Raw genomic sequence first — 25,764 nt, 5'->3', positions numbered from 1 at the left:
TACATTAAAAGACTTAAACATAAGGCATAAAACTATAAAACTCCTAGAAGAAAATCTCCATGACATTGATCTTGGCAATAATTTCATGAATATGACTGACATCACAAGCATAAGCAACAAAGGCAAAAATAAACATGTGGACAAGCTAAAAAGCACCTGCACAGAAAAGGGAATAATCAATAGTGTAAAAAGGCAACTACAAAATAGGAGAAAATATCTGCAGATCATATATCTGATAATGGGTTAATGTCTATTAATAAAATATATAAGAAACTCCTATTAATATAATTAAAAAAATAATAACCCAGTTTAAAAATGGGCCAAGTTTTAAACAGACATTTCTCCAAAGACATACAGAGGACCACCAGGTATATGAAAGGGTGCTTAACATCATTGATCACCTCACGTTGGCAGCATGCCTGCACCTCAATTTCTGTAGGTCAGTCCCTCCTACAACTACAGTAACTCTCCAAAAGCCAGTACCAGTTCCCTCCCTCTACATCAACTGTATCCCTAGGAAGTTTATACATCCAAGTCAGCCCGCAAAAAATTCTTCTTGGCTCTTCTCCAGGGGAAAATGGTAGATACCTTATACTTGAGATCAATACAGAAAATATGCGGGGCTTGTTTAGAAAAGACACATGAAGTTTACTGAAGGCAGTAATAAACAGTAAAGGCAGTGTTGTTTTATGAGAAGACTAAATATTGGAAATGTAACTGTCTTCATCAGATTAATTCATAAATGTAAGGTAATGTCCAATCAAGTTCCAGGTATTTCTATAATACTTTCCTTTTGGAACATGAATTTAAAATCAATTTGAAAGAATAATTTTGTGATAATGTGAAAAATGAATTTAAAATCAATTTGAAAGAATAATTTTGTGATAATGTGAAAAAAATACTGAAAAAGAAGACCCCTATAGAAGGCTATCAGTACTAGGCATTACCATGTTTTGGAAAAGTATAGTATTAACTCACATGCGTAATAAACACATCAGTAGACTGACAGTTTCAATATACACTAAGTTTTAAATATAATATTCATAATACCATTCTCTTCAAAACATTGTAATTATACTTTAGGTCTCTTGGACACAAAGTTTATGTAGGGGAGTGTTTTTAAATTACCAACTCATTTAGGGGTTTTGTTTTGTTTTGTTTTGAGACAAAGTCTCATTCTGTTGCCCAGGCTGGAGTGCTGTGGCATCAGCCCAGCTCACAGCAACCTCAAACTCCTGGGCTCAAGCGATCCTCCTGCCTCAGCCTCCCGTAGCTGAGACTAGAGGTACTCGCCACCACGCTCAGCTAATTTTTCTATTTTTACTAGAGACCGGGTCTCAATCTTGCTCAGGCTGGTCTTGAACTCCTGACCTCAAGCGATCCTCTTGCCTCAGCCTCTCAGAGTGCTAGGATTACAGACATGAGCCACTGCACCCTGCCAAGGATTTTTGTCATTAATATCTGGTTTCAACCCATTGTGGTAAGAAAAGGAGGCCTGCTCTTTTCTGTGTCACCACCACCACCACCACGCCACCCAAGGGCCTCCCAATCTGCCACATTCTGCTCTATTTTATTTCCCAATATCACTTATTACCTTCTAGCATTCTATATCATTGATTTATTTATTATGTTTACAGGTTGTCTTCCCCCACTAAAAAGTAAACTCCTTGAGGGGCAAGTCCTTCTCTAATTTGCTGAGGTATTCAAGTGCCGAAAACAAAGTCTGGCACATAGTTAATATTCAATAAATATTTGACAAGCAAATGAATAAAATATGGGTCCACTCTTCATTGTTTCTTATATCATGTTAAATTTCACCACAGCATTGTTTCATGGCACTTCTTCCTTAACTCTGAATGCTTTTTTCATTTCAATCTTGTCTTGTTTCCTTGTTCATTATTCATTTCTTGGTTCCCCAAATTCATGTCTTCCTCAGCTTCACTGCCAACCAAAGCAAATACTAAATTTACTTCCCTCTCCTACAGAAAATATTTAACAAATATATGACTTTTCTTATGTATGTAATTATTTTTTATGAGGGATGGCTTTTCATAAGCACCATTTTAATTCTTCCATATCTATTTTTGAGGCCAGGATTTTCTCAAAGACTGTAAATTCTGCTTGAGTGCTTCCCTGTACACGTGGGATTAGATCTATACTCTCAGACCAGCAGCTGAAGGTCCGGCTAACAGACCTGTCAGTGCTTCCGGAGCCTGGGGGAGGTGCGATGGGGCATGAAGACTGGAGGCCACGTATATTCCCCATGTGAAGTCTTCATCTGTGTTTGCTAAAGAGAACCATCTCTCATACCTGATCTTCTCTCAGGCTCAGCTTCTGCTCCATGTATGCACTGTAACTATATCCAGCTCTCTGTTTAGGACTACTGCCTACTAAATTAGGAAGGAATCTTGTTGCTTTACGATAAATCTGCATCAGAAAGAAGCCCAACTACCCTTGGACCCTCTATTATAATTATTTTTGAACTCTGGCAAAAGAAGGGGCTCCAAGATCAGATCATACGCTCTGGATCCAGATTTCCTGACTTCGTCCCAGTAGGGCATCTGGATGTGTGACCTCAGTTTCTTCATCCATAAATGGAGGTAACAAAGTACGTACCTCGTCACACTGTAGAGCAATAAGTGAGTGGATACCTTTTAAGTGCCTACAATTGTGCCTATACATAAAAAGAGCTTAATAAATGTTAGCTATTCTTTCTCCTCCTCTCTGTCCTGCCTCCCACCTTTATCCTTACAAAACAGTGGTTTGTAATAGAAGTATGTCAAGATTTCTTGTTCTACTTACAGTTACAATAAAGCACTTTCTCAAAAAAGGTGTAAAGAAATTTTTCATATAGTCCTTGAATTTAATCCAATCTGCAATAAATACAGCAGAAACTCCTTCCTAATTTGTAATTCAGACATAAATTTTTCCATGTTCTTCTATTATTTCAGTCTATCAGTCATTTTACAGAAGAATGTAGTTACATACCTGTGCCTACATAAATGTTTTCTTCTTAAAGCTCTCCGAAATTATTTATTTAATTAAAAAACAGGCTGGGCGCGGTGGCTCACACCTGTAATCCTAGCACTCTGGGAGGCCGAGGCAGGTGGATCGTTTGAGCTCAGGAGTTCAAGACCAGCCTGAACAAGAGCGAGACCCCGTCTCTACTAAAAATAGAAATAATTATCCAGGAACTACTAAAAATAGAAAAAATCAGCCGGGTGTGGTGGTGCTCGCCTATAGTCCCAGCTACTCGGGAGGCCAAGGCAAGAGGATTGCTTGAGCCAAGGAGTCTGAGGTTGCTGTGAGCTAGGCTGATACCATGGCACTCTAGCCCAGGCAATAACAGAGCGAGATCTTGTCTCAAAAAAAGAATAATGATAAATAATTAAAAAATAGACTTCTCATTGGTGTATCATGTAATTAATTTCGGGGAAACAGGAATAATGTTTCCTGTTTTTTTCATCATAGATATGAGTATCCCTTAGAGTTAAGTAAGACTGATCTACAATACCATATTAAGAAGAATAAGAAGAAAGAACTCAGTTACTCACGATGCTCCTGAATTCATGATGCAGCTCTTTGCTTCACAGAAACAATCTCTTCCATCATCATGATTCATTCCAAGATTATGACCCAACTCATGGGCAACAATGGATGCAAATATCTCCACAGTGATTTGCCCAAACTGTCCAAACACAGGAAGGTAGTAATTAGGTTTCTGAACAAAAAGGAAATATTTTGCTTCTCGGATTATTTTTTCATAAAAGGAAATTTATTCACTACAATGTTGACAGCCTATACTATAAATCAAGCATCTAACAACAGTCTTCATATTATACATTTCAGTCTAGTAAGAAACTGGCATGAATCACACACTGATGATGGAGATGGATCCTTTAAGCAACAGATCAATTACTTTAAGAACTAACAAATGGTTCTAACTTAATTCTCTCAAACAGAGCCTCTGTTTCCTCATCTACAAAAAGTAAAGAGCTAACAAACATATGATAAATAGAAGAAAACTTGATCCAGTCTCTAGGGAAAGAATACATCTGCCACTTCTACTTTGCTCCTCGTAACACTCAAAATATTGTTTTAAGGACCAAGGGGAGGAAGTAGAGAGTCAAAAAATGCTTGACAGTATCCTAATGCAAATATCCAAAATTGAACATCAAGAACAACATACCACATTAATCCCGCCTGCGTGGCTCCTTGAACACACTGTTCCCACAAATGCCATTCCTGCAGTCCCACCAAAACCTTTCTTTCTAAATGAAAACGTAAAAGTTATAAAATGTACTTGAGGAAAAATGGAACACATTACTCCTATTTCTATGGGTAATCTTAACTGGATTGGGAGAACCTACAAAAACTGGGAGAAAAATGACAAAGATAAATAACATTTTAAAATCAGAATATAGTTATGCCTTAAATCCTTTTTATTAATTTTTTTCAAAAAAATGAAGATACCTTTTAAATACAAATTCAAGATTATTTTTTTATCTTCTAGATGAAACCCTTCCTAAAATGCATTACATTTATTTATTCAACAAATTTTAGTAAGGAGAGACAGATAACAAACTCAGTGAACAGATTTACATGGGAGGTTGCAAGGCAGTGAGCAAAGTGAACAAAAGAACCACAGTGGTCTCCGTGTTCCTCCTCAGTCATGCCCAACCTCAGGACCTACTCCCTCTGCCTGGAACGCTCTTCTCTAATATACACCCCTAACTCATTTGCTAACCTCCCTCAGGTCTTTGCTCAAAAGTCATCTCCCTGGCCAGGCTTTCCCTGCCTATGTTGCCTCTAATTTCAACTTCCTTCCTCCAATACTTTTATGTCTACCCTCTCAGTTTTATTCTTCCTCCTACTTATCATTACTTAACATACTGTATATACTTATTTATCTTATTTATGGCCAATATCCTCCACCAGAATATGGACTCCATGAGAGCAGGGATTTTTGTCAGTTTTGTTCACTGTTACATCCCAGTGACTAGGGAATACACCCAATAAATATCTTTTAAATGAATGAATAATCCTTCTCTGGGCCATCTGACCAGCAAGGAGAAGACGACTAGAGGTGCTGACATGAGGGGATTGCCAAGGCAACATTCCAGCCAGATCACCCTATAGTGAACCCCACAATCTCCAAGATCCACTAATGTACCAAAAGCTTCCAAAAGGATTTTTAGTCCCCCATTCTTAACTATAAACTAAAAAGGATCACACATCTGGGGAATGCCTCTAACATGACAGAAGGAGACCATATAAACAGAGGAAGAAAAGATAGTTTTGGTATTAGGTGTGGTTGGGCAAGGCATATTGAGTATGCTCAATGCCTGTTCCTTGGTGTTTTGTGAACTAGATGGCATTCTCACTGGTATAAGGATATTTGCATGTGCAATTGTACTAAAAATTAATAAAAAGGCCAGGATGAGGACTTTGTGATTATGGGGCCATAAAAGCCTATTTAGTCATTTTCAGTAAATTGCTTTAAAATCAACCCACATTAACAAGAGAAAACAAACAAGAAAAAAAAGAGAAAACAAATTAAGAGGACCAGGACAAGAAACCCAATATCTGAGTAAAAAGAATCCCAGAAGAAATGAAGTATAAAAATAAAACAGATAACTAAAAACTGTAAAATAATTCAAGAAAAATTCCTAAAACCGAAAGACATCAGTTTTCAGATTGAAATGACCCATTGAACACATAGTACAAATGCTGAAAGACCTACACCAAAACATATCATCAGGAAAAGTCAGAAGCCTGGGAACCAAGAGAAGATCCTGCAAGTCTCCAGTGATGGGGAAAATATACAGGCCACATACCAAAGATCAGGAATCAGAATGGTTTCAGGCTTCTCAATAGTAATACTGGAAGTCAAAAGAGAACAGAGCAATGCCTTCAAAATTGTGAAGGAAAAAGATTTCATGCCTAGAATTTTACACCCAGCCAAATAATCAAAAAAGTCACAAACAAACTAGAAAGCACACCTCTGAAAAACTGGGAGTTACTTAGGCCCTAGCCTAATCAGAGCTCAAATTGAGATAATTTTTATTAAATAAATTCTGTTCTGAGGCTGTGAAAACTTATTTTCAGACATGTAAGAGGTCAAAATTTTTTTCTTTCCATATATCTTTTCACAAAAAGCAACTAGAAAACATGCTATACAAAAATAAGGAAGTAAACCCAAGAAAGGAGGAGGAGGACACAGGATAAAGGTGACAGGGAATCCAACACAGAAAAGGCATCATTATCATAATGTCACATCAAACCAAGTTTCCTCATTTAAATGAATATTCCAAAACCTTAAGAGAATATAATTCTAATGCAAAAAAATAAGTAAAAATTATTATTATGACCATTTCATTATTAGTACTTTAAAAGAAAATCACTTACAGAACTAGCTGTGCACTGTCGTGTCTCCGACGTGTTATAAGAAACTTTTCCCGCCACTGCACAAAGTTCCCCAACACGTCACCAGCACCGCCAACTATGCTAATCAGGTTTCCATTTGTCCAAATCTCCAGTCCAACTAGCACAATTCGAATATTTAACATAATATACATCTGGGAAGAAAAGCGAAATAAAAATATGTAAACTATATTAAAGAAAATGAGAAAATTCTTTTAACCACATGAAATAACATAGCTACTTAAATTAAAAACAGGATTGTCTCCTCCAAAATGAAAAAATCTTTCCTTTAACCTCTCAAGAGTCTCAAGAATAGTAACAGGGATTCAAATTTTTTTTATCTTCCATTCTAAAATCTGACAAACTCTGAAATTAAAAGTTTTTGGCAAAATTGATTCCGAAGCTTGTCCTAAAGTAATGCAAGCCCATTTATGGTCCATATTTACACTTTGTGTAAATATTCAGACATTTCACTGCAGAAATATCAATGAGTTTGGTCACAAGGTACTACCCCAAGATCCTGCTGGAGGTGTTATGCAATACAAAGTAAACCATACTGTCTTTCTACACTCTTATCTAAAATTCTAATCACAGGTACCTCAGAGGTTTCAGATAAAGGATTGTGGAACTCATGCCTATTTCATAGAAATACTGTGAAGAGCAAATGGACCAATAAATGTAAAGCACTTAGCTTGGTTGCCACACACTGTAAACACTCCACTGAATGCTATCATCATCACCATCATCATTATTATTATGGTTAAAGTTCATATCAGGGGAATGCCTTATAGATAAAATTATCTTATAACAACATGTATCTAATTCTTTAATATCTCCTAATGGATGAACTCCAAAATCTCAACCCTATCTCTCTCTCACACAGACACACATACACACAAAATTAATATTGTGATGTCAGAGTTTCAGGGTAGAAGGCAGCCTTATTGAAAATAAGAATCTCTCAATAAAAATTTAAAGATCTTTTCATAAACACGAAAGCATCTTAACCTGGCTACTCTGAAAATAAAGCAGATGCTAATATGAAATCTCTTGCCCTTCTCAAAGTCTTTCTACACTTGTATTTTTCTTTTAAACATTGAAAAAAGTTACAAAATAAACTAGAAAGCAGACCTCTGAAATACTGAGTCAGTTAGGCCCTATGATAATCAAAGATCAAAATGAGACAATTTTTAAACTCTGTTCTGAGACTGTCAAAGAATATGACAGAATAATCCCAGTTGACAGAAAATACAACTCACACTATCCAAGTAGTTTGCCAGACGAATCATCTCTTCTCTCACAGCTGTCTGATTTCTTCCCATCATGTCATACTGGAAAAGCAAAGAAGGAAAATCATTACCATCAAAGTAACTTAAGAATAAAAATGTCTGTTGTTAATTACAATGAAGATAAGAATCTAAAATTTCCTCTGAACTAAAAATTGAGGCATTTAAACGTTTACCAACATTTCGAATTAATACATTCAAAGGATACATTTTAGTAATAACTAGAATTAAAGAAGAAGGGGTAAAAGTGTGAAATTAATAATGAAAAAAGTACTGACATCTTTGTTTTCTTCAAATTAACATAACTTTAAAATGAGTTTTCTTCTTAATTTTCTTTCCATTCATTTTAATGCAAAAATATTTTCAAGTATTTTACAAAGCAGAGTTTAAAACGATCAAAATGCATAAAGGAGTAAAAGACAATATAAAGAATTTCCTGACCCTTTCATCTCTTAGGCCAATGACATTGCCAATAAACCATTTCTAAACCCTTGACTATAGTAACAATGAGAGATTAACCAATAATCACTAGTTGAAAATTATATATAAATAGAAATAGAGATATTAATATATGAAAGTTTAAGCCAAATAATTGATATGATTGATTCTTTACTTTGGCTAAATCCAAATGTCTATTTTAACATTACTTTATACAATTACCTTACTAACCAAAAGAAAATTTTAAAAAGAATTTATGATTTTGCTCTGTGACAAAGGTATTAATATCAGACTATAACAGACTTTATCAGTTAGGCATCTTGATTCTCCTGAACAAGAAAAAAAAATTTAATACGTTTGATAGGGCTTGACTGAAATGCAATCATTTTTATTTGAACCATTTTCTACCTGTATATAACAAATCAATCCATAGAGAGCAATAAAGAAACACATTTTAAATCTCTTTTTGTGACTTGTCCAAAACACGCTACAGGAACTTTTTACCCATTATTTGGGGCAGAGCTTACACTTGCTCTTATTCTCTGTTTTTTCCTTCTACCACTTGAGAATAATAAACCTATATTGAACAAATCTGAGTCACTCTCTTAATACTAATGGATTGTTTTCTTTTCCAACCTACATACAATATCAGACTTTTTTAAAACCATAAAAATCTTCAAAACTGTCTCCGCAGCTAACAAGAAAGGAACTACCAATCATATTAAGTTTCTACAAATAACTTTCACACAAAGTTAGACGTAAAAGTCAAACAAAACATTTCAAATAATCCACATCTTAAATTATACAGCCACTATATCTAAAATTGATAATCCTGTAAATCCTGAAATACACATATTACTTCTCCTAGTCAAGTAAAGTACTTAGCTCAATTTCTTAACTATATATAAATAAGGAAAACACCCTCATGTTATCCTGTACACTGAAATTAATACTATTCCCTTCTAAAGCATGCCAGGACCTGGAAGTTTTCTCACTCTTGAAATATAGATTAGCTGAAATTCTAGAAAACAAAGCAATTTTATAAAAAGCAATACCTTTTTATAGTGGGCTGTGAAAGCCACAGCCCATCAAAGTAATCTGAAAAGTTCTTAAGATTCTGACTAAAGAATCTTAAGAAATTCAGCATAAGCAAATCACCAGAAGAATAAGAAAAAAAATCATCAATAAACAATAAAGTTTTTGCTACATTCAGCTTCTGGTGGTATTCTGTTGGTATATTATGGCATTTGAGTTTTTAAATTATCATTCAAGAAAAACCAACACAAACATATTATATTTATATTTCCTTCATGGGATGCTCACTTCTCATCTGCCTTTCATGAAAAAGAAGAAAAACTGTCACCAATCCTACCCTTTCCTTGTCTACAACAATGAACAGCTCCACATATCGGGTTTGTGGCAGGACAGCTCTTCTTCTCTGTCAAAAACACAAACATCATAAAGGCAAAAAAAAGTTACAAGGCTATACATTTCTCATATGTAATGATCACACCCTAATCTCTAGTCACTTATTTCATGTCTGTTAAGAACATCATAAAATTATTTTACTTAACATCTCCTAGATCAATAAAGTCAAAAACATGTTTTTTTAAAAGTATTATCTACTTCTCAGTGATGAAAACTTTGTCAACTATGCTACTAACTTTACGCGATCATAAACTATATCAAAGGAGAAAAAAGTTTTTAAAATTAAAAAAATTTTTTAAAAGTGTTCTCTACTATCTTCGTTGATCTAAGCAAAATTCTAGTTAAAGATAAAATGGGTTAGTAAAGTTTACAAAGCAGAATCACTGACTTTCTAAAATCAAAACTACACACACACACACATACACATCTTAATGGGAAACCCCTTACTCTATGTTCACAGACAAAGAAAGAATATCCACTAAAATCCCAGAGCAGAAGTTGGGACAAGGTTGCCACTTTAAAAAAATGACTAGTTTGGTCATGTTACAGAAATTTATGCAAAGTAGAATAAGCAGAAATTTAAATGTTTTCCAATGTTTGTAGTTAAAAAGAACAATCTAAGAGTCAAAAGCGAAGATGGTAGGAGAGGGAATGAAAACAATGCCATAAATTAGTATGAGCTATTTAAAAATATGCCTCTTCCAACAGAGTAACATCATCTTATATGTAGAAAGGTATAGTCTCTGCAGCTGAAGTTGATCTAGATCAATTTCAACCTAAGAGATTCATGTCAAGAGTAAATCAGGGCCCTAAAGAAATTGCGAAACAGGGATATGTGTATCCTTGGAAGACACCTAAAGTAATTAAAGTCCTAAAGCCAAATCTCTCTCTCAATTTCTCCAATCTAGAGCTCAAGAATCACCATTCCAGTTTGAGTAAGAGGTATCTAAAATAAAAACTCTATGGCTCTCTGAAAGATAACGTGATGGACTATTATGTAGCAATGCTAAATATTATTACTGTTCAAGATTAAAGCCCTAGTTTCCAAACCCACAGAATCTAAACTGTACTCGACCTGGAGGCAGAAACTCTGTATTGCTCATCTTTTTATCTCCTAGTATCTATCATAATGTCCAGAATGTACTTGGTAAAAAAATAAATAAATAAAAATAAAAGCACTAATAACTATTGGTTAAATGAATAAATAAATGATTTTTCTAAAGTTAGTCTGAGCTATGACGAATTATATTATTTCCTTACTCGAAGTAGCTGAGTCATACTGGGAGGCTCTTTCTCTTCATCCTTTGTGGTTTCTTTCTCTATATCCTTGTTGGAAACTGCACATTTCAGAGGCTCTTTGTGGACATCATCCATTCGATAAATGATATGCTCAAAATGAGAGCTGTTTTGCAGGGGTTCAATTCCATAACTTGCATTCTCTAAATGCAGCAATCCTCTAAACGTTGCATCACACATATACATTTTTAAAGGAAAAAAAATACACAGGAAAAAGAATTAGAAAACCTAAATTCACATCCTCGTTCTTAACGTGTGTAAGAAAGGTAGCACAGTATAGAGGAAAACACAGAGGATTTAGAGTCAGGGGAACAACGTGGACCTAAATTTAAAGCTCAAAACTGCTACTTACCAGCATCAGTACCTGTGAGTCACTCAAACTCTCTGAGTGATCACTGTAAAATGGAAGGCACTATAAGGTAGTGGCTGAGAGAACTGGGAGCCAGAGGACCAGAGTTTGAGTCTCAAATGTTTTCTACTTGCTGCAGGACTCTTAGAAAGTTATTTAACTTCCACCATAGTTTACATTCTGCATAGGATTTTACTGAAAACTAAATTATTTACTAAGCACAAAATACTTAGAACATTGCCTGGCACAGAGTAACTATTCAATAAGTGTTATTACTTAAATGAAGATAATAATACCCATCTTATGTAGTTGGTTTGAGAATTAAAAGTAATATTTATTAGTTCAATCATGCAAATCATGCAATTAACCAACCAGCACAGTGCCATAATTGCCGAGCCCTCAATAAATGTAATTTTAACACCATTATAACTTCATTTGATGCACGATGACACATTTTCTCTGATCCTCAGTTTGCCCACCTAATATAGATAATGAGCCCTTTTTCACAGTCATTATCAGACTTAAATAATACAGGTGAAAATTTTATAAAGTGCTATAAAAATGTAAGGTTTATTTTAAATAGCAAAAAACATTTAGTGTCCTGAAAAAATGGAATCTCTTTAGACATTAAAATTCATCAACCATAACATTTTCCTAAGTAAACATGCCAAGAGTATCTGAAACATAGCTCTAAAGATCTTCAGTAACATCAAAGTAAAATCCAATTTTGCTAAGTCCCCAAAATGATTTGATCTGGAGACAGAAGTAGGAAAGTGGGTAAGAAATAGGGGAAAGGAAAAAAAAAACAGATAAAGAAAATTTCTTTTTTTTTTTTTTTTTTTTCCAGATAAAGAAAATTTCTTACCTGAGTCCAAAACAGTCGCTAAGGGCAACGGATGAATTATAAACTCCCTCCACATAGCCCCGATAATGACAATGATTCTAAATGAAAAACACTGTGTTATCTTTGAATACTGCTACATTGCTGAAAATCATCATAGAAATTGCAGAGCTAAGAAAACTACTTGAGGGCAATAAACCAAGAAATCTTATTTATATCATTGGCATCTCATAGTATCACATGTCATTCTTCAGACTACCTGCAGACTATCTACCATCACCCTCCAACTACACAAATGTTTAGGCAGAATTCCAGAGAATACAAGGCACAAACAGCTCTGCCTCAATGACCTTTTGGCCTAGAGCAGAACAAGACGGCATTATCTCATATTTAACATTTTAAATCACAGTCAATCCAAGGAGCAACAGCTGCCAATTGACTTCTAATATAGGAAAGCACACTGTGAGAGTCATATGGCCCAGAAGGGGGAAAAAATTCAGTATGGGGGGAAAAAAGTGATTTTGATTAGATAATTTTCTTTTCTTCATATAGGTATATTTATTTTATTGTTAGTATTAGTTATAGGCCGGGCGTGGTGGCTCACGCCTGTAATCCTAGCACTCTGGGAGGCCGAGGCGGGTGGATCGCTCGAGGTCAGGAGTTCAAGACCAGCCTGAGCAAGAGCGAGACCCCGTCTCTACTAAAAATAGAAAGAAATTATATGGACAACTAAAAATATATATAGAAAAAATTAGCCGGGCATAGTGGCGCATGCCTGTAGTCCCAGCTACTCGGGAGGCTGAGGCAGTAGGATCGCTTAAGCCGAGGATTCTGAGGTTGCTGTGAGCTAAGCGGACGCCACGGCACTCACTGTAGCCTGGGCAACAAAGTGAGACTCTGTCTCAAAAAAAAAAAAAAAAAAAAAATTAGTTATAAATTTAGCCATCTTCAAAAACTTAAGAGCCTTTATCCTTAATTTTTAGCAAGAAATTAACTAATGGAAATACAAGGATAATATCACTTAGTAATACCAAACTCTTTAGTATCTAATGAGATTTTTCTCATCTTTACAACAATTTCAAAGCACTAAAACAGAAAAACCACAGTACAGGGACCACTAGCTTTACTAGACATTAAGATATATCACATATGACAAGGCCTTGATAATTAAAGCAGTATGGTGCCAGTGCATTAACAGAGAGACCAACCAGTGGAACAGAACAGAACAGAAAGTCTCTAAACAGACCAAAGTACATATGGAACTTTATATGATTAGTGACATCTCAAGTCACTGGAGCAGAGACGCACTTTTTTTTTTTTTTCTTTTTTTTTTTTATTACTAACAAACCTGCCTGACCAAAAAACGCTGCACTTTTTAATAAATGCTGCTCAGTCCACTGGTTAAACATTTCGAAAAGGATAAAATCCGATTCATACCTCACACTATATATGAATAAACACCAAATGAATCAAAAATCTAAACATAAAAAATAAAGCCTCATCCAAGAACAAGAAGAAAACATGGGTGAATTCCTCTTTAACCTGGGTGTAGAGAAAGACTTTCTATCACTCAAAATGTAGATGTAATAAAAGATCGATAATTTTTACTACATAAAAAAAATGTCTAAACTTCTACATGGAAAGAAACACCAAAAAAAACAAAAAGTCAAAACACAACTGACAAAATGGAAGAAAATATTTGTAACTTACATCATAGGTAAAGGGTTAATATTCCTAAATAAAAAGAACCCTTAAAAATTCTGGGGAAAGATTAAAAGCTCAATAGAAAAGTGGGCAAAAGACATGAACAAGACAACTCACAAAAGAAGATATAAAAATGCCTTTACATATATTAAAAGATTTTCAATCTCAATCGATAAAATAAGAATCCATGAGTCCATATTGATATAAATAAATAGAAAACTTCCTTGCAGTAGAAAGCACTAATGAATGCAGATGCATTGATAAAATTAGAAAATTACCATTTGACAACCATCATAATAACAATTGATTCAGGCAAACACTAAATACTAAAACTAGCGGGTAAAAATTTGAGGAGTAATAGATGTTTACATAGTTTCAAAGTGTCGAACCATAACATTAATTTAAAAGGTGAAAACAGTACCTTTACAGGGGAGAAACCTGGCAGACAACTCAAATGGTCAATGTTAACACTGCCAAGTAATAGGACTAACTGACAGCATATGCTTACTGATACGACACACAGAGAACAATTCAGTATCGCTTCAGGGTATTCCTGCCAAACATGCATACCCTAAATTTGATCATGAGTAAACATCAAACAAACCCACATTGCAGGACATTCTACAAAAAGCTGGCCTGTACTCTTCAAAAATGCCAGTGTCATGAAATACAAGGTACGACTAAGGATTCCAGATTAAATGAAACTAAAAAAACACATCTACTGAATGCAACACATAAACTCAGACTTTCTTTTGCTATAACGGACATTATTAGGATAACTGACCCAGAAAAAAAAAAATCTCAATAAGATCTATAAAATAGCATTGTTTCAACATTGATTTATTAATTTTGAGAACTATACTGTGTTTACATAAGAGAAATCCTTGTTTTAGGAAATTTACACTAAAGTATTTAAGGATAAAAAATTAAAAAAACACCATGTCTGGAACATGCTCTTAAAGGTTCAGAAAAAAAATAGAGAAGAAAAAGAAAGGATAAAGCAAACATAGTAAAATATTAACATTTGGAGACTCTAGGTTAAAAGGTCTGTATGAATTTTTTGTATTATTCATTTAACTTTCCCTATAAGTATAAAATTTTGAAAAAAATTAAGTTCTTTTAACAATTATACACTAAACACCACAAATCAAACTACAACTTTCTCTAGTGTTTGGCAATTCACAACCACCAATTTTTTTCTTCCTACCTCTTTGTAGTTAAAGTCTAGCTTTGATATTTCCTTCTTCTTACTAGAGGAAAATAAATAACTTCCACAAGTACACATGACGTAACAACTATGAGATAGCAATAGTGTAACATACAACACTCAAAACATTAGTAGTTTCAATTATAACAGAAGCTTTCTAATCTAAACTGACAGACATCCAGCAGGTGACCATTTAATCTACCAACTTGGTAATTTTTTAATAACTTGTTTTTATGAAACATTTCCATGGCATTATATTTAGTTCTCAAAAAAAAAAAAAAAAACAAATCATACTTAAAATTTTTACAAAACATCTAGTCAAATTGCATGACCACAATAAAGGTGCCACCGGAATAAAGTTTTGAAAACACACAAACCATAAGCAAAAAATTCAGCCAGTGTGCACAGAAGTGCACAGAACTGCTAGAAAACAGTCTAGTAGCCACAAGGATCCACTGAGTCCAGGATAGTCAATGTTTTTGGAGGAAATGAAGAGCATCAATTAACTAGGGGAATCAGTGGAGAGAACTTCTAATGCATTTGCAAGATACCCCAAAGTTCTAAGACATGGTAATTTGGAGTTTTATTTCACACGGCAACTCATGTTGAATGGTTTTTCTAAAACACTGTTTCTTTGTGAAAAATGGCCTTATGAAAGATACTGATGACGAAAGTCAGATAATTGCTTTATAAATTACTTTAATCTTAAGCAATAGAATCCCAAAAGAAAGCATTTAAATTTTCTCAGTTTAACTTAATTTCATTTTATGGACAAAAGTATATCTCATTATGATATTTGACAATCTAGCCATATACAAAAAAAAAATCCCTGTATCAAAGTTTTAATTTGTATTCAAAGCTACAATCACACTTTCATATACCTGAACAATATTAAATACCCAAGAAATAAGTGAAAGACGCCATCATAGTTGAAATTTTTTAAAACACCTAGGAAAAGCATAACAAGTCTACAGTACTTTAACATAATATTTAACATAAAATTCTGTTTATCTGAAATCTATTTTTTGCAGTTTTAAGTACATATACTTTCAATAAAAGTAGCAAGTAATAATATTTGTTGAGTTAAAAGTTGTCAGACTGACTATTCTAAGCAACTTACAAGTATTAACTTGTTTAAGCCTCCCAATAACTCCATGAAGTGGTGACTATTATTCCCATTTTAAGTGAGGATGCCAAGGTACAGTTTAAAGTAACTTCATCAGCAGATTATGACAGAGCCAGAATTCAAGCCCAAACAGTGTATGTCTCAAGAAAGTATGCCAAGAAACCTCCATAAGAAAAAAAGTCTTTTAAGATTACTGCTTTTGTCAGGTGATACAAATTATGTGCTCTTTGGCCTCCTGTCTTAGTATCTTTGGATGAACGACTGGATGGACAGATGGATTATTTTTATCTGGTTTATGCTATAAGGTAAACTTATACTCTCTACTAAACAATGGACAATCAGTGCACTAAGATAAAGGAATCAGATAGTGGACCAGAAAACGATAGTGCTAAATCGGCATTTCCTTATTTTTTTAAAGTACTAATAATCTAAAATAAAGATCTTGCCTTCTGCTTACTTGAAAAATGCTGCAAAAGTACATAACTAACATAAACAATTCAACCTAACAAAACATTGAAAAAAAAAATAACACATTTAATTGGGAAAAAGATTTTTCATGAAAACCATTGCAAACGAAAAAAATGTCTAATACCTAACCTGTCAAAAGGGTCTGTAAAACACTCTTCCAGAACAAAACTAGAAAAGTTTATGCTCTAAGTAAAAAACACATAAAGCCAAATTTGACATCTGCCAATTATTTTGAGTATTCTGGCCAGTTCTGTTCCCAGGAGTACTCTGTTCCCTGATGCAGCGAGGACCACACCTCCTTAGGAACGAATTGTTTTCAGCGAAATATTAGAACACTAGAACATGTAACAGCAAATGAGTGTTCTTCTTTACTAAACACTAATGACAAATCAAATGTTTTAGTAAAAAAAATGTGTTTTTACAGATATTAACTTTTGACAGAAAAATCAAAAACCTATCAAACCTTTTTCCTTCATAATCAGTAAAGATTATAATTAAACAGAAAATTATTTTCCTAGTCTTAAAAACAAAAAAACAAAAAGCTTAACTACTGAGTACCTGGAGAGCTGTAAGGTATAGTGTAGTCTATGTAAACACACCCACTTCTCCCAGGACAATTCATATATTGTAATGTTAAAGGTGCCCCATGGGGTTGTGCCATGTAACAGTCCTGAGTGCCTAAATAGAACTCATTTTAAATTACAGTTAGTTTAAATTTTGCTATAGGATCAAGAGGAAAATATTTTACCTGTATATTGGGATAGTCAGAGAGCAGAGCCCCTTCCTTGTTGTAGGTATAAACTACAAAATCTTTAGGCAAAAGGTCTCTGGAAGAAGAATAAAAACACCATTTAAATTTATTTTACCTAACTGCAATTAAATACACAATTCATAAGGCATTATTCCTAGAAGAAATGAGAAGGAAAAAATAAAAACTTTTACCTGATAAATTATTATTTAAAGAATGTGCTTCTGTAACACTAAAAGTTCATAAAGATTTGAATCTAAAGTAGTATGTATTACTTACTCATAAATATTGTTCAGCTATACATTTGTTCTAATGGTCATAAAATACTGTTTGCAAAAAACTTAAGACAGAATAAATAATGTCCCTAAATTTTTCTGATACAACTCACAAGAACAGTGTAAATTAGGTTACTGACACTATATCATATTTACAGAAGAAAAATAAATTTTTTACATTCTTTTCTAAAAATCCTATATAATTAAGAAGTATTCACTGCCTTAACCTCCTAAGCATGAGACAAAATTCTATGTCAGTTGTTGGAGGAAACAATTACTCCTGATCCCCAAAACTTCACTCCATGTTAAGGAAGCTCAGCAGTATAAACCATGTATGTAAGGATAGGGTTCTCTTACAGCAGGACAAGTCAGGGATGCACCGTACTAACTAGTAATTTATAACGTGCCACACTTAAAGTTCAAAACTCCCCTGGAGGTACCCAGGACCAGTCTGTCTCTATTATTTAGAGATGAATAAATTGATGGTTTTCATCTGGTTTAATTGGTTACACAGCCTGACTTGAGCCACGCAACCAGCATAGCATGAAAAACCCCTTCGGTAAACCCCTTGTGCCTGGGATCCCCCGAGAACTCAATGCAGCACACATATCTCAGTGGTTTGTATCTGGAGACAAAGCCCATCTGTGTAACTCAGAAAGGACCCTTGGGACCATGCCATGATGACTACCTGCACTTTCTTTGTCCTGACGTTTTGTATGCTTTACCTGTATTAAAGTCTGTAGGAGTAGGCTTGGCAGTGGCCTGTGGAATCTTGAGTCCTTCCAATTATCCCACCCTGCTCAGTCATTGCAAGTGCCCCTTCAACCCCCTCCCCAACACCTGCATACCCTTTGCTCCCTCTAGGGGTGAACATGAGAAGAGTAAACTGGAGATGCCTGGCTTTGCTCAGCCCTCTTTCCTCTTTGGAAGTCGCCACCTGCCCAGTCAGAACACAGATTCCACTATGCTCCTCCACCTGCCACTCTGCAGCACTGACATGAATGGTTCACACTCCTGATACCACGGTTCAAGATCTACTAAACAATATCTAACTAGAAAAGAGACCAATATACTACTGAAAAAAATTTTACTGAAAAGCCAAAGTAAATTAAATTTCTTACTCATTCCTTTCCAAGTGAATAGTATGCTCTTTTCCTTCAGCCTGAATGACATAAGATACCTATATACACAAAGAAGGAGAAAAGAAGAATAAAACACCATCGTATAAATTACTTTTCAACAACACATCACTTATCAGACACAGGAAATTCCATCCAGAATTAAAATAATTTGGTACTGACTGAATTGTTATATAGAAGAACTTTGTGTCTATTCTTGAATAATAAAAAAATATATTCTGATTATCCCTTCCTTTAATAACTAATCATGGGAAATCACCTGCATGTCTACATGTTTAAACTTGTCTTAAATTCATTTATAATTCAGCTATAACTGCAGGGATTCTTTTTTTTCAAGTCCATCCATATACTACTATTACCTACAGTATAAAGTAGTTCTTGCTTTTGTTTAAATGAAATGAACATCTTGATTCCAATAGATTATCCCTAATTCTAGTTATCCAAAAGTTGAAAAGAAATTCATACTCTTTCATGACTATAGTCATGAAATATCTTTACATGGCTTACTTCATTTCATAAATTCTAAAACACACTTTTTTCCCTTCATATTAACATCTCTGAAATCAAAACCGGCTCCATAAGCAAGAAAACATTTTTTTATAGTTTGGGGTTTTTTTGTTTTGGTTTGGTTTTTTTGTAGTTCTCTTATGTTTCAAGTTCCCAGGCCAGTTAGATTTACTGACCAGAACATTGTAACTTTCTATTGCACTGATGCATTCCCTTTTGGGTTTCTTTCCTAGAAACGGCGAGCCTCCCTGCAGCCAGGAGATAACTACAAAGACTTACACCATCTCTTTGTCCAGAGAAGACAAGATAAGCAACACCCATCACAGATCATGCCCAAGGACCCACTGAGCCCCCCATTCCCTGCATCCCACCTGTGCACAAGGCTGAAAGAATGACCAATATTAACCCCTAGCTCATTATACTACTAAAATCTCCACCCTGAGAGGGACTTATCTGCCATTTTCTGATCATAGGATGTATGTACTAGCATGATTTATCACTGTGCTTGCATGCCCTGCACTCCACCCCAAACATGTAACGATGCTCACCCGCCTCATGCATTATTCACTTCACCTCCAGAAAAACCCCCTACCCTGTTGGACGGGGAGGCGCATTTAGGGCAGTCCATATGTCCCACCTCCGGGTTCACACATCTCCTGAAATAAATCATTTCTTCTTTGACAATCCTCATTGTCTCAGTAATTGGCTTTCTGTGCAGTGAGCAACAGCAAACTCCCCTCGTGGGCTCATTAACAAGATGAGTATACATCATACAAAGACACAGCAGTCTAACTGGCAGACTTCTATCTCTTTCTTTATTAGTGGTGTATAAAATAATATAGTGTTTCTTAAAACTGATGGCATCTTAGAGTCAATGAATTAAGATAAGGAAACCTACATTTAAACATCCCCAAGTTCAGGGAATCCTCTTCTCTACCTCAAACGACTCTGAAACAACTTCTCCAGAAACTCACCATTTCATTAGCAGAAGTGCTTAATGTCATCTATAGAATCAGGAGATTCAACTTTGCCTGAACTTTTTTTTTGTTGTTGAGACAGAGTCTCACTTTGTTGCCCAGGCTAGAGTGAGTGCCGTGGCGTCAGCTTAGCTCACAGCAACCTCAGACTCCTCGGCTTAAGCGATCCTACTGCCTCAGCCTCCCGAGTAGCTGGGACTACAGGCATGCGCCACTATGCCCGGCTAATTTTTTCTATATAGATTTTTTTTTTAGTTGTCCATATAATGTCTTTCTATTTTTAGTAGAGACAGGGTCTCGCTCAGGCTGGTCTCGAATTCCTGACCTTGAGCAATCCACCCGCCTCGGCCTCCCAGAGTGCTAGGATTACAGGCGTGAGCCACCGCGCCCGGCCACCTGAACTCTTTAATAAAAAAAGTCATGGAGGGACTCAAACAAATAATAATATCAGAAGTAATGATATAATATCATTTTTCCTACTGTTTCCAGACACTAAGTTAACATTTTGCCAAAAAACAGCCCATCAACCTCTGACTCCTAAGGACTAGGCCAGCTTCTGGACCCTGCCCTTCCACTTCTGCATCCTGCGTGGAGTCTGAGAACTGCTTGTTACCTACCTCAGGCTCCACTGAAGCATCAAAAATGCCAAGCTCCTTACATCGCCACAGCTTTGGCATGTGCCTTTCTACCTTTGCTGCTCTCGGACAATCCTATGATGTAAAACACTGCCATCTCCACCAAGAAGAAATTTTGAGAGTCTGAGAATTGTTTTGTGATACTTACATTCTTTCCCTAAACATCTCATCTGCCTGGATTGCCCGCTCCTCTTCTTGAGTAAAGAGGTGAACTCTTCACTCAAGGTTCACCTCCTCAGTAAGGCCTTCCCTGGTCATCCTATTGAAAAATGCAAACCCCCTTACTTTACCACTTCCAGCTCTCCCTATCCTACTTCCTGCTTTAATTTTCTCCATAGCACTTACCACCATGGTAAGTAATACAGATTGTTCACTTGTTTATTGTCTCTCACTCCCCTCACTAGAATGGAAGTTCCATAAGGGCAAGAATTTTTGTCTGTTTTGTTCACCGCCATGTCCCTAATGCCTAAACAGTGCCTAGCATATAGCAGTCACTCACTACTTTTGAATGTGTAAATTACACTCATAAATTGAATGAACAAAATCCAGTTCAGAATGTGCTGACCATACCACTTCTGCAAATATTTATCAAAGCGTGACAGTTATTTATTACAATCACAACAACTATCGATGTGTGTAGTACTGATGAAGACACTTCCAGAGACACAATAAAGTAGAAAACACAGTCCCTGTGCTAAAAAGTCCACCATCTAGTGAACAAAGGAGAAAAACAATGAAGCAAGCAGGGATTAATTCTATTCTAAGGCAAAACATAATCAAATGTCCGGTTCAAACACAAGGAAAAAAACTATAAATTTTTCTACTAGATGGAGATCTTAAAGCCATTTATTCCTCACTTATACAGGAGTAAATGGAGTTGAACAACCAACCCAACTAGTGGTAGTACCCAGAGGGAGGACTAAAAACTAAAAGCTCGTGATTCTAAACACTCCTAGTGTTGCTTTGACCATGCTCACTGCCTTCCATTTGTGAGTATATCAGCAATTCAGAGGTAATATGCTAAATCCCATCCTTCATTATCTGTCACTGTTAAATTACAATAAAATTAAATTGTACTTCTATGAAGTTGAGGGGTTTGCAAAATCAGCTGAAGTCCAAATACATAAATTCTGAATAAACTTTACAATAAGAGAAAACAGTAGAAAATATAATTTTTGTGCATTAGTTACCCTGTTAACAGCACAGGTTTCTTCCAATATGGAACTACAACTCATTTTTAATTAAATATTCCCAAATATGAAATATATGTATTTAACACATTATCATTCTCCAGTGTCAGTGAAGATTTACAGTATGAAGTATTCTATCACAAACTGGACTGAAGTTAATTCTTATTATCATAATAAAACCACTGCAATCATTGCCAGTCAGTTAAGGGTTAGAAATCTATGTAATCTGCATCCTACCCTAGTTATAGAATTCTATTTAACCATTTCATTCCATTATGTTTCAAGTTGATAATTTTGTCTTTAAAAAAAAAAATACTAAGGCTCAATATGTTGCTTTCACTAGCAAAATGTCCAGTGAACATCAGTACCATACACTGCTACACTAATGGCCACTAATTACTCTCTGAACCAATCACTGCTGCAAATAACACTTTTGTGTTAAAAAAGAAAAAGGAGCAAAGTTAAATACATGCATATTTCTTAAGAGATAACTTACCTGTTTTGAATTGGGCCTAGGAGCTTCTCTTCGTTCTCTAGTTAATCTCCAAGGAGTTATAATTTCATAAGAAGAGAGATGCGAGGTCTGTTGAAAGCCTATGAAAGAGGGAATAACAAATTGAGACAACAAGTGGAACTGAAAAACTACATGGTGCCAAAATACAATTAACATCAAAAGCGGAATGGTCAAATCACAGAAAAATCATGACATCCCCAAATTAAAACATACATATAAAACAAATAGTGTTATACAAAATTTTGCATGAAAATAGCAACGTATTAGATAAGTATGAGGGGAAAAAATATTTTCTAAAAAAAGGGTGCCAGCCTTTATCCAAACAACATACACGTGGCAATTATTTTCAAACATTTTTTAGCTATAAACCCTAACCCTTCTTCTCAAAAAAAATCTTAAGGTATAAACACAAGGAGGGGAAAAGGAGGACTGATTTAGTGGGAAAATGGGGGGAAGGCATCCTAGAACCTAGCGCCCCTCACTCACCCCTCATTTCCCACCCTCACTCATCATGATGACATCTCCTGAGACAATACTGTTATTAATAAATACTTACTGCTACAGTTTGGATGTTGGACCCCTCCAAATTTCACATTGAAATTTAATCCCCAGTGTGGTGGTATTGGGAGGTGGGGCCCAGTGGGAGGTGTTTCGGTAATGGGGGCGAATCCTTCATGAATAGATTAATTAATACCCTTTCTGGAAGTGGTTGGAGGTGTGGTCAGTGAGTTCTCTATTTAGTTCCCAGAGAGCTGGTTGTGAAAAAAGAGCTGACACTTCCCTCCCCTCTCTCTTGCTTCCTGTCTCTTGCCATATGATCTCTACACATGCCTCCCCTTCACCTTCTGCCATGAGCAGAAGTAGCCAGAAGCCCTCACCAGAAGCAGATGCCAGCTCCATGTTTCTTGCACAGCCTGCAGAACTGTGAGCCAAATAAATGTTCTTTGTAAATGACCCAGTCTCAGGTATTCCTTAAAAGTAACACAAATGGACTAAAACTGTACTAAATGGACAAGGACAGTAAGTGGGAAAGTTACTTTTAATATCTGATGGGTTAACTCTAATAAATATACACTCAACAATGTAGCAACTATCTCAAAGGAAATTACTGCCATTAATCCGTCACAAAAACAAAAACCTTTCTACAAAATTTAACAGTTAAGAACTCAAAATAGTCACACAGACTTACTCCCACTTCCAATCTTTCAGTTATGTCTTAGGCAGAACTTGGGTTCTAAAGTCATCACTTGACTAAAAATGACCATAATCAAAATTGCCAACCCAATCTCTTTTCTTCCAGCATCATTACCAATGGCATCACAAGTCTTTCCGCGAACCTGAAGTAGACAATCACCACCTAAGGACCCCAGATGAAAAATCCACATCTCCACATACCCCTCTCCTAACACCACAATCAGTATGAAGAGGCTTGAGAACAGCACACACAGACTGAAAGATGACCAAGAGCAGAGTCACATCTGCCACTCAGACTCATCAACAAATGCCAAAGAGCCTTACCACCAAATGCCCTGTATGGACCTGTTTGGATTTTAGTTCAAATAAATCAACTGAAAAAATTCTGAAACAATCAGGGAAATTTTGACATTGAGTAAATATTTGATGATCTTGAGAAATTATTATTTGAAAAACTTAAGCTTTAACTGTAATAAGCATATTGTGGGTAAGGTTTTATGTCCTATGTCTTAGAGATTCATTCTGAATATTCAATGACAAAATGATATGATGTCTAGGGTTTGCATTAAAATAATTCAGTGTATGTTTGAGGGAGGAGACACATATGAAGTAAGATTAAAACTGAATAATGAGCACACACGAGTTCATTACTCTTCTCTCTGTTCTTGTGTATGTTTAAAAATTTCTTTAATATAATAATTATTTTTAAGTGTTTACCTACAGGGAGTGGGATGAGAGAGAGACTTATACTTTTCACTGTATACAAACCTATATTATAGTATTTATGAAATACTATGATATCATAAACATATATAAGATTATAAAATGTCATAAATAACATGTAAATATCATAAACATACCAAACTGTTTAAAGTAGTTGCTATGATGGAAAAAAACCAGGAAGTAATGAGAACAGGACTTGGAGTTTTTACTTCCTATACTTCTCTATTTCTGCATTGTTTGAAATTGTTTTTACAATGAGTATTTTGCCACCACTGAATTACTTTTCAAATTAAAAGGGCAGGAAAACATAAATTTCATTATATCTAATACCATACATATCATACTAATGGTTTTCAAACTCTTTGCCCATCAACCCCTTATACCTCTATAATATGGCGTATTATACCCTTTAAATGTGGCTTCACGTCATTATGTAAACACACCAGCAATGGACTGATACTTACGAAGGCACCTATAGGCTGATCCAAGGCATATTATGACATACCAGAATCAACTGTCATTCAGATATTTGGACTTGTCAACTGGAAACCATGTCAAAAGAAATTTATGGCCTTCGGCCGGGCGCAGTGGCTCACGCCTGTAATCCTAGCACTCTGGGAGGCAGAGGCGGGTGGATCGTCTGAACTCAGGAGTTCGAGACCAGCCTGAGCAAGAGCAAGACCCCGTCTCTACTAAAAATAGAAAGAAATTATATGGACAGCTAAAAATATATATAGAAAAAAATGAGCCAGGCATGGTGGCGCATGCCTGTAGTCCCAGCTACTCAGGAGGCTGAGGCAGAAGGATCACTTGAGCCCAGGAGTTTGAGGTTGCTGTGAGCTAGGCTGATGCCACGGCACTCACTCTAGCCCAGGCAACAGAGTAAGACTCTGTCTCAAAAAAAAAAAAAAGAAAGAAAGAAATTTATGGCCTTGATGCAGGCTTCGAATCATTAGGCAGAAATATCCTTAATCCTAAATCAAATGGGGTATGGGACTACTTCCTTACCCAAAATAAACCTTTCGATGACTTTCAGTTTTCTCAAATTTTTAAAAACACTAGCTTAAATATTATCCTTAACAATAATAATTTCATTCTGGATTATGGTAATCTGTTCAACTACTAGAACATTCTAAAAACGGTGGCAAGAACAGACAAAATGATCTCAGCGCACAATAGATTAGAAGCTAAGTGTGATAAAAAGTAAATCGGCCAGGTGTGATGGCTCAGGCCTGTAATCCTAGCACTCTGGGAGGCCAAGGCAGGAGGACTGCTTGAGGTCAGGAGTTCAAGACC

General features: G+C 35.5%; 1 protein-coding gene and 1 non-coding gene across 4 annotated transcripts in view; one reads left to right on the top strand and one right to left on the bottom strand.

Annotated features, from left to right (window-relative positions):
* The window catches only part of ADAM9 (ADAM metallopeptidase domain 9), a 95,971-nt gene that overhangs the window by 64,110 nt on the left and 6,097 nt on the right, over nt 1–25,764 (bottom strand). For all 3 annotated transcript variants that reach the window (XR_011235242.1, XR_011235243.1, XM_069485280.1), the window contains exons 2-11: nt 22,534–22,631; nt 18,711–18,769; nt 17,315–17,393; nt 12,086–12,162; nt 10,836–11,031; nt 9,520–9,585; nt 7,683–7,754; nt 6,409–6,578; nt 4,190–4,271; nt 3,555–3,688 (exon numbers count right to left, since the gene is read on the bottom strand). Coding sequence is in view for 1 of the 3 variants with exons in the window: in XM_069485280.1 (XP_069341381.1) it covers nt 3,555–3,688; nt 4,190–4,271; nt 6,409–6,578; nt 7,683–7,754; nt 9,520–9,585; nt 10,836–11,031; nt 12,086–12,162; nt 17,315–17,393; nt 18,711–18,769; nt 22,534–22,631 (1,033 nt within the window). In the remaining 2 variants the exon portion in view is untranslated. The remainder of the gene's footprint in view (nt 1–3,554; nt 3,689–4,189; nt 4,272–6,408; nt 6,579–7,682; nt 7,755–9,519; nt 9,586–10,835; nt 11,032–12,085; nt 12,163–17,314; nt 17,394–18,710; nt 18,770–22,533; nt 22,632–25,764) is intronic.
* Nucleotides 9,775–9,842, top strand: LOC138393851 (small nucleolar RNA SNORD38). The gene has a single exon (XR_011235258.1). It is a non-coding gene; the product is annotated as a small nucleolar RNA SNORD38 (small nucleolar RNA).

The sequence above is a fragment of the Eulemur rufifrons genome, chromosome 12, assembly GCF_041146395.1.
Source record: "Eulemur rufifrons isolate Redbay chromosome 12, OSU_ERuf_1, whole genome shotgun sequence".
Classification (NCBI taxonomy): domain Eukaryota; kingdom Metazoa; phylum Chordata; class Mammalia; order Primates; family Lemuridae; genus Eulemur; species Eulemur rufifrons.
The sequence above is the reverse complement of the archived record's forward strand: the minus strand, read 5'-3'. Positions and strand labels throughout refer to the sequence as shown.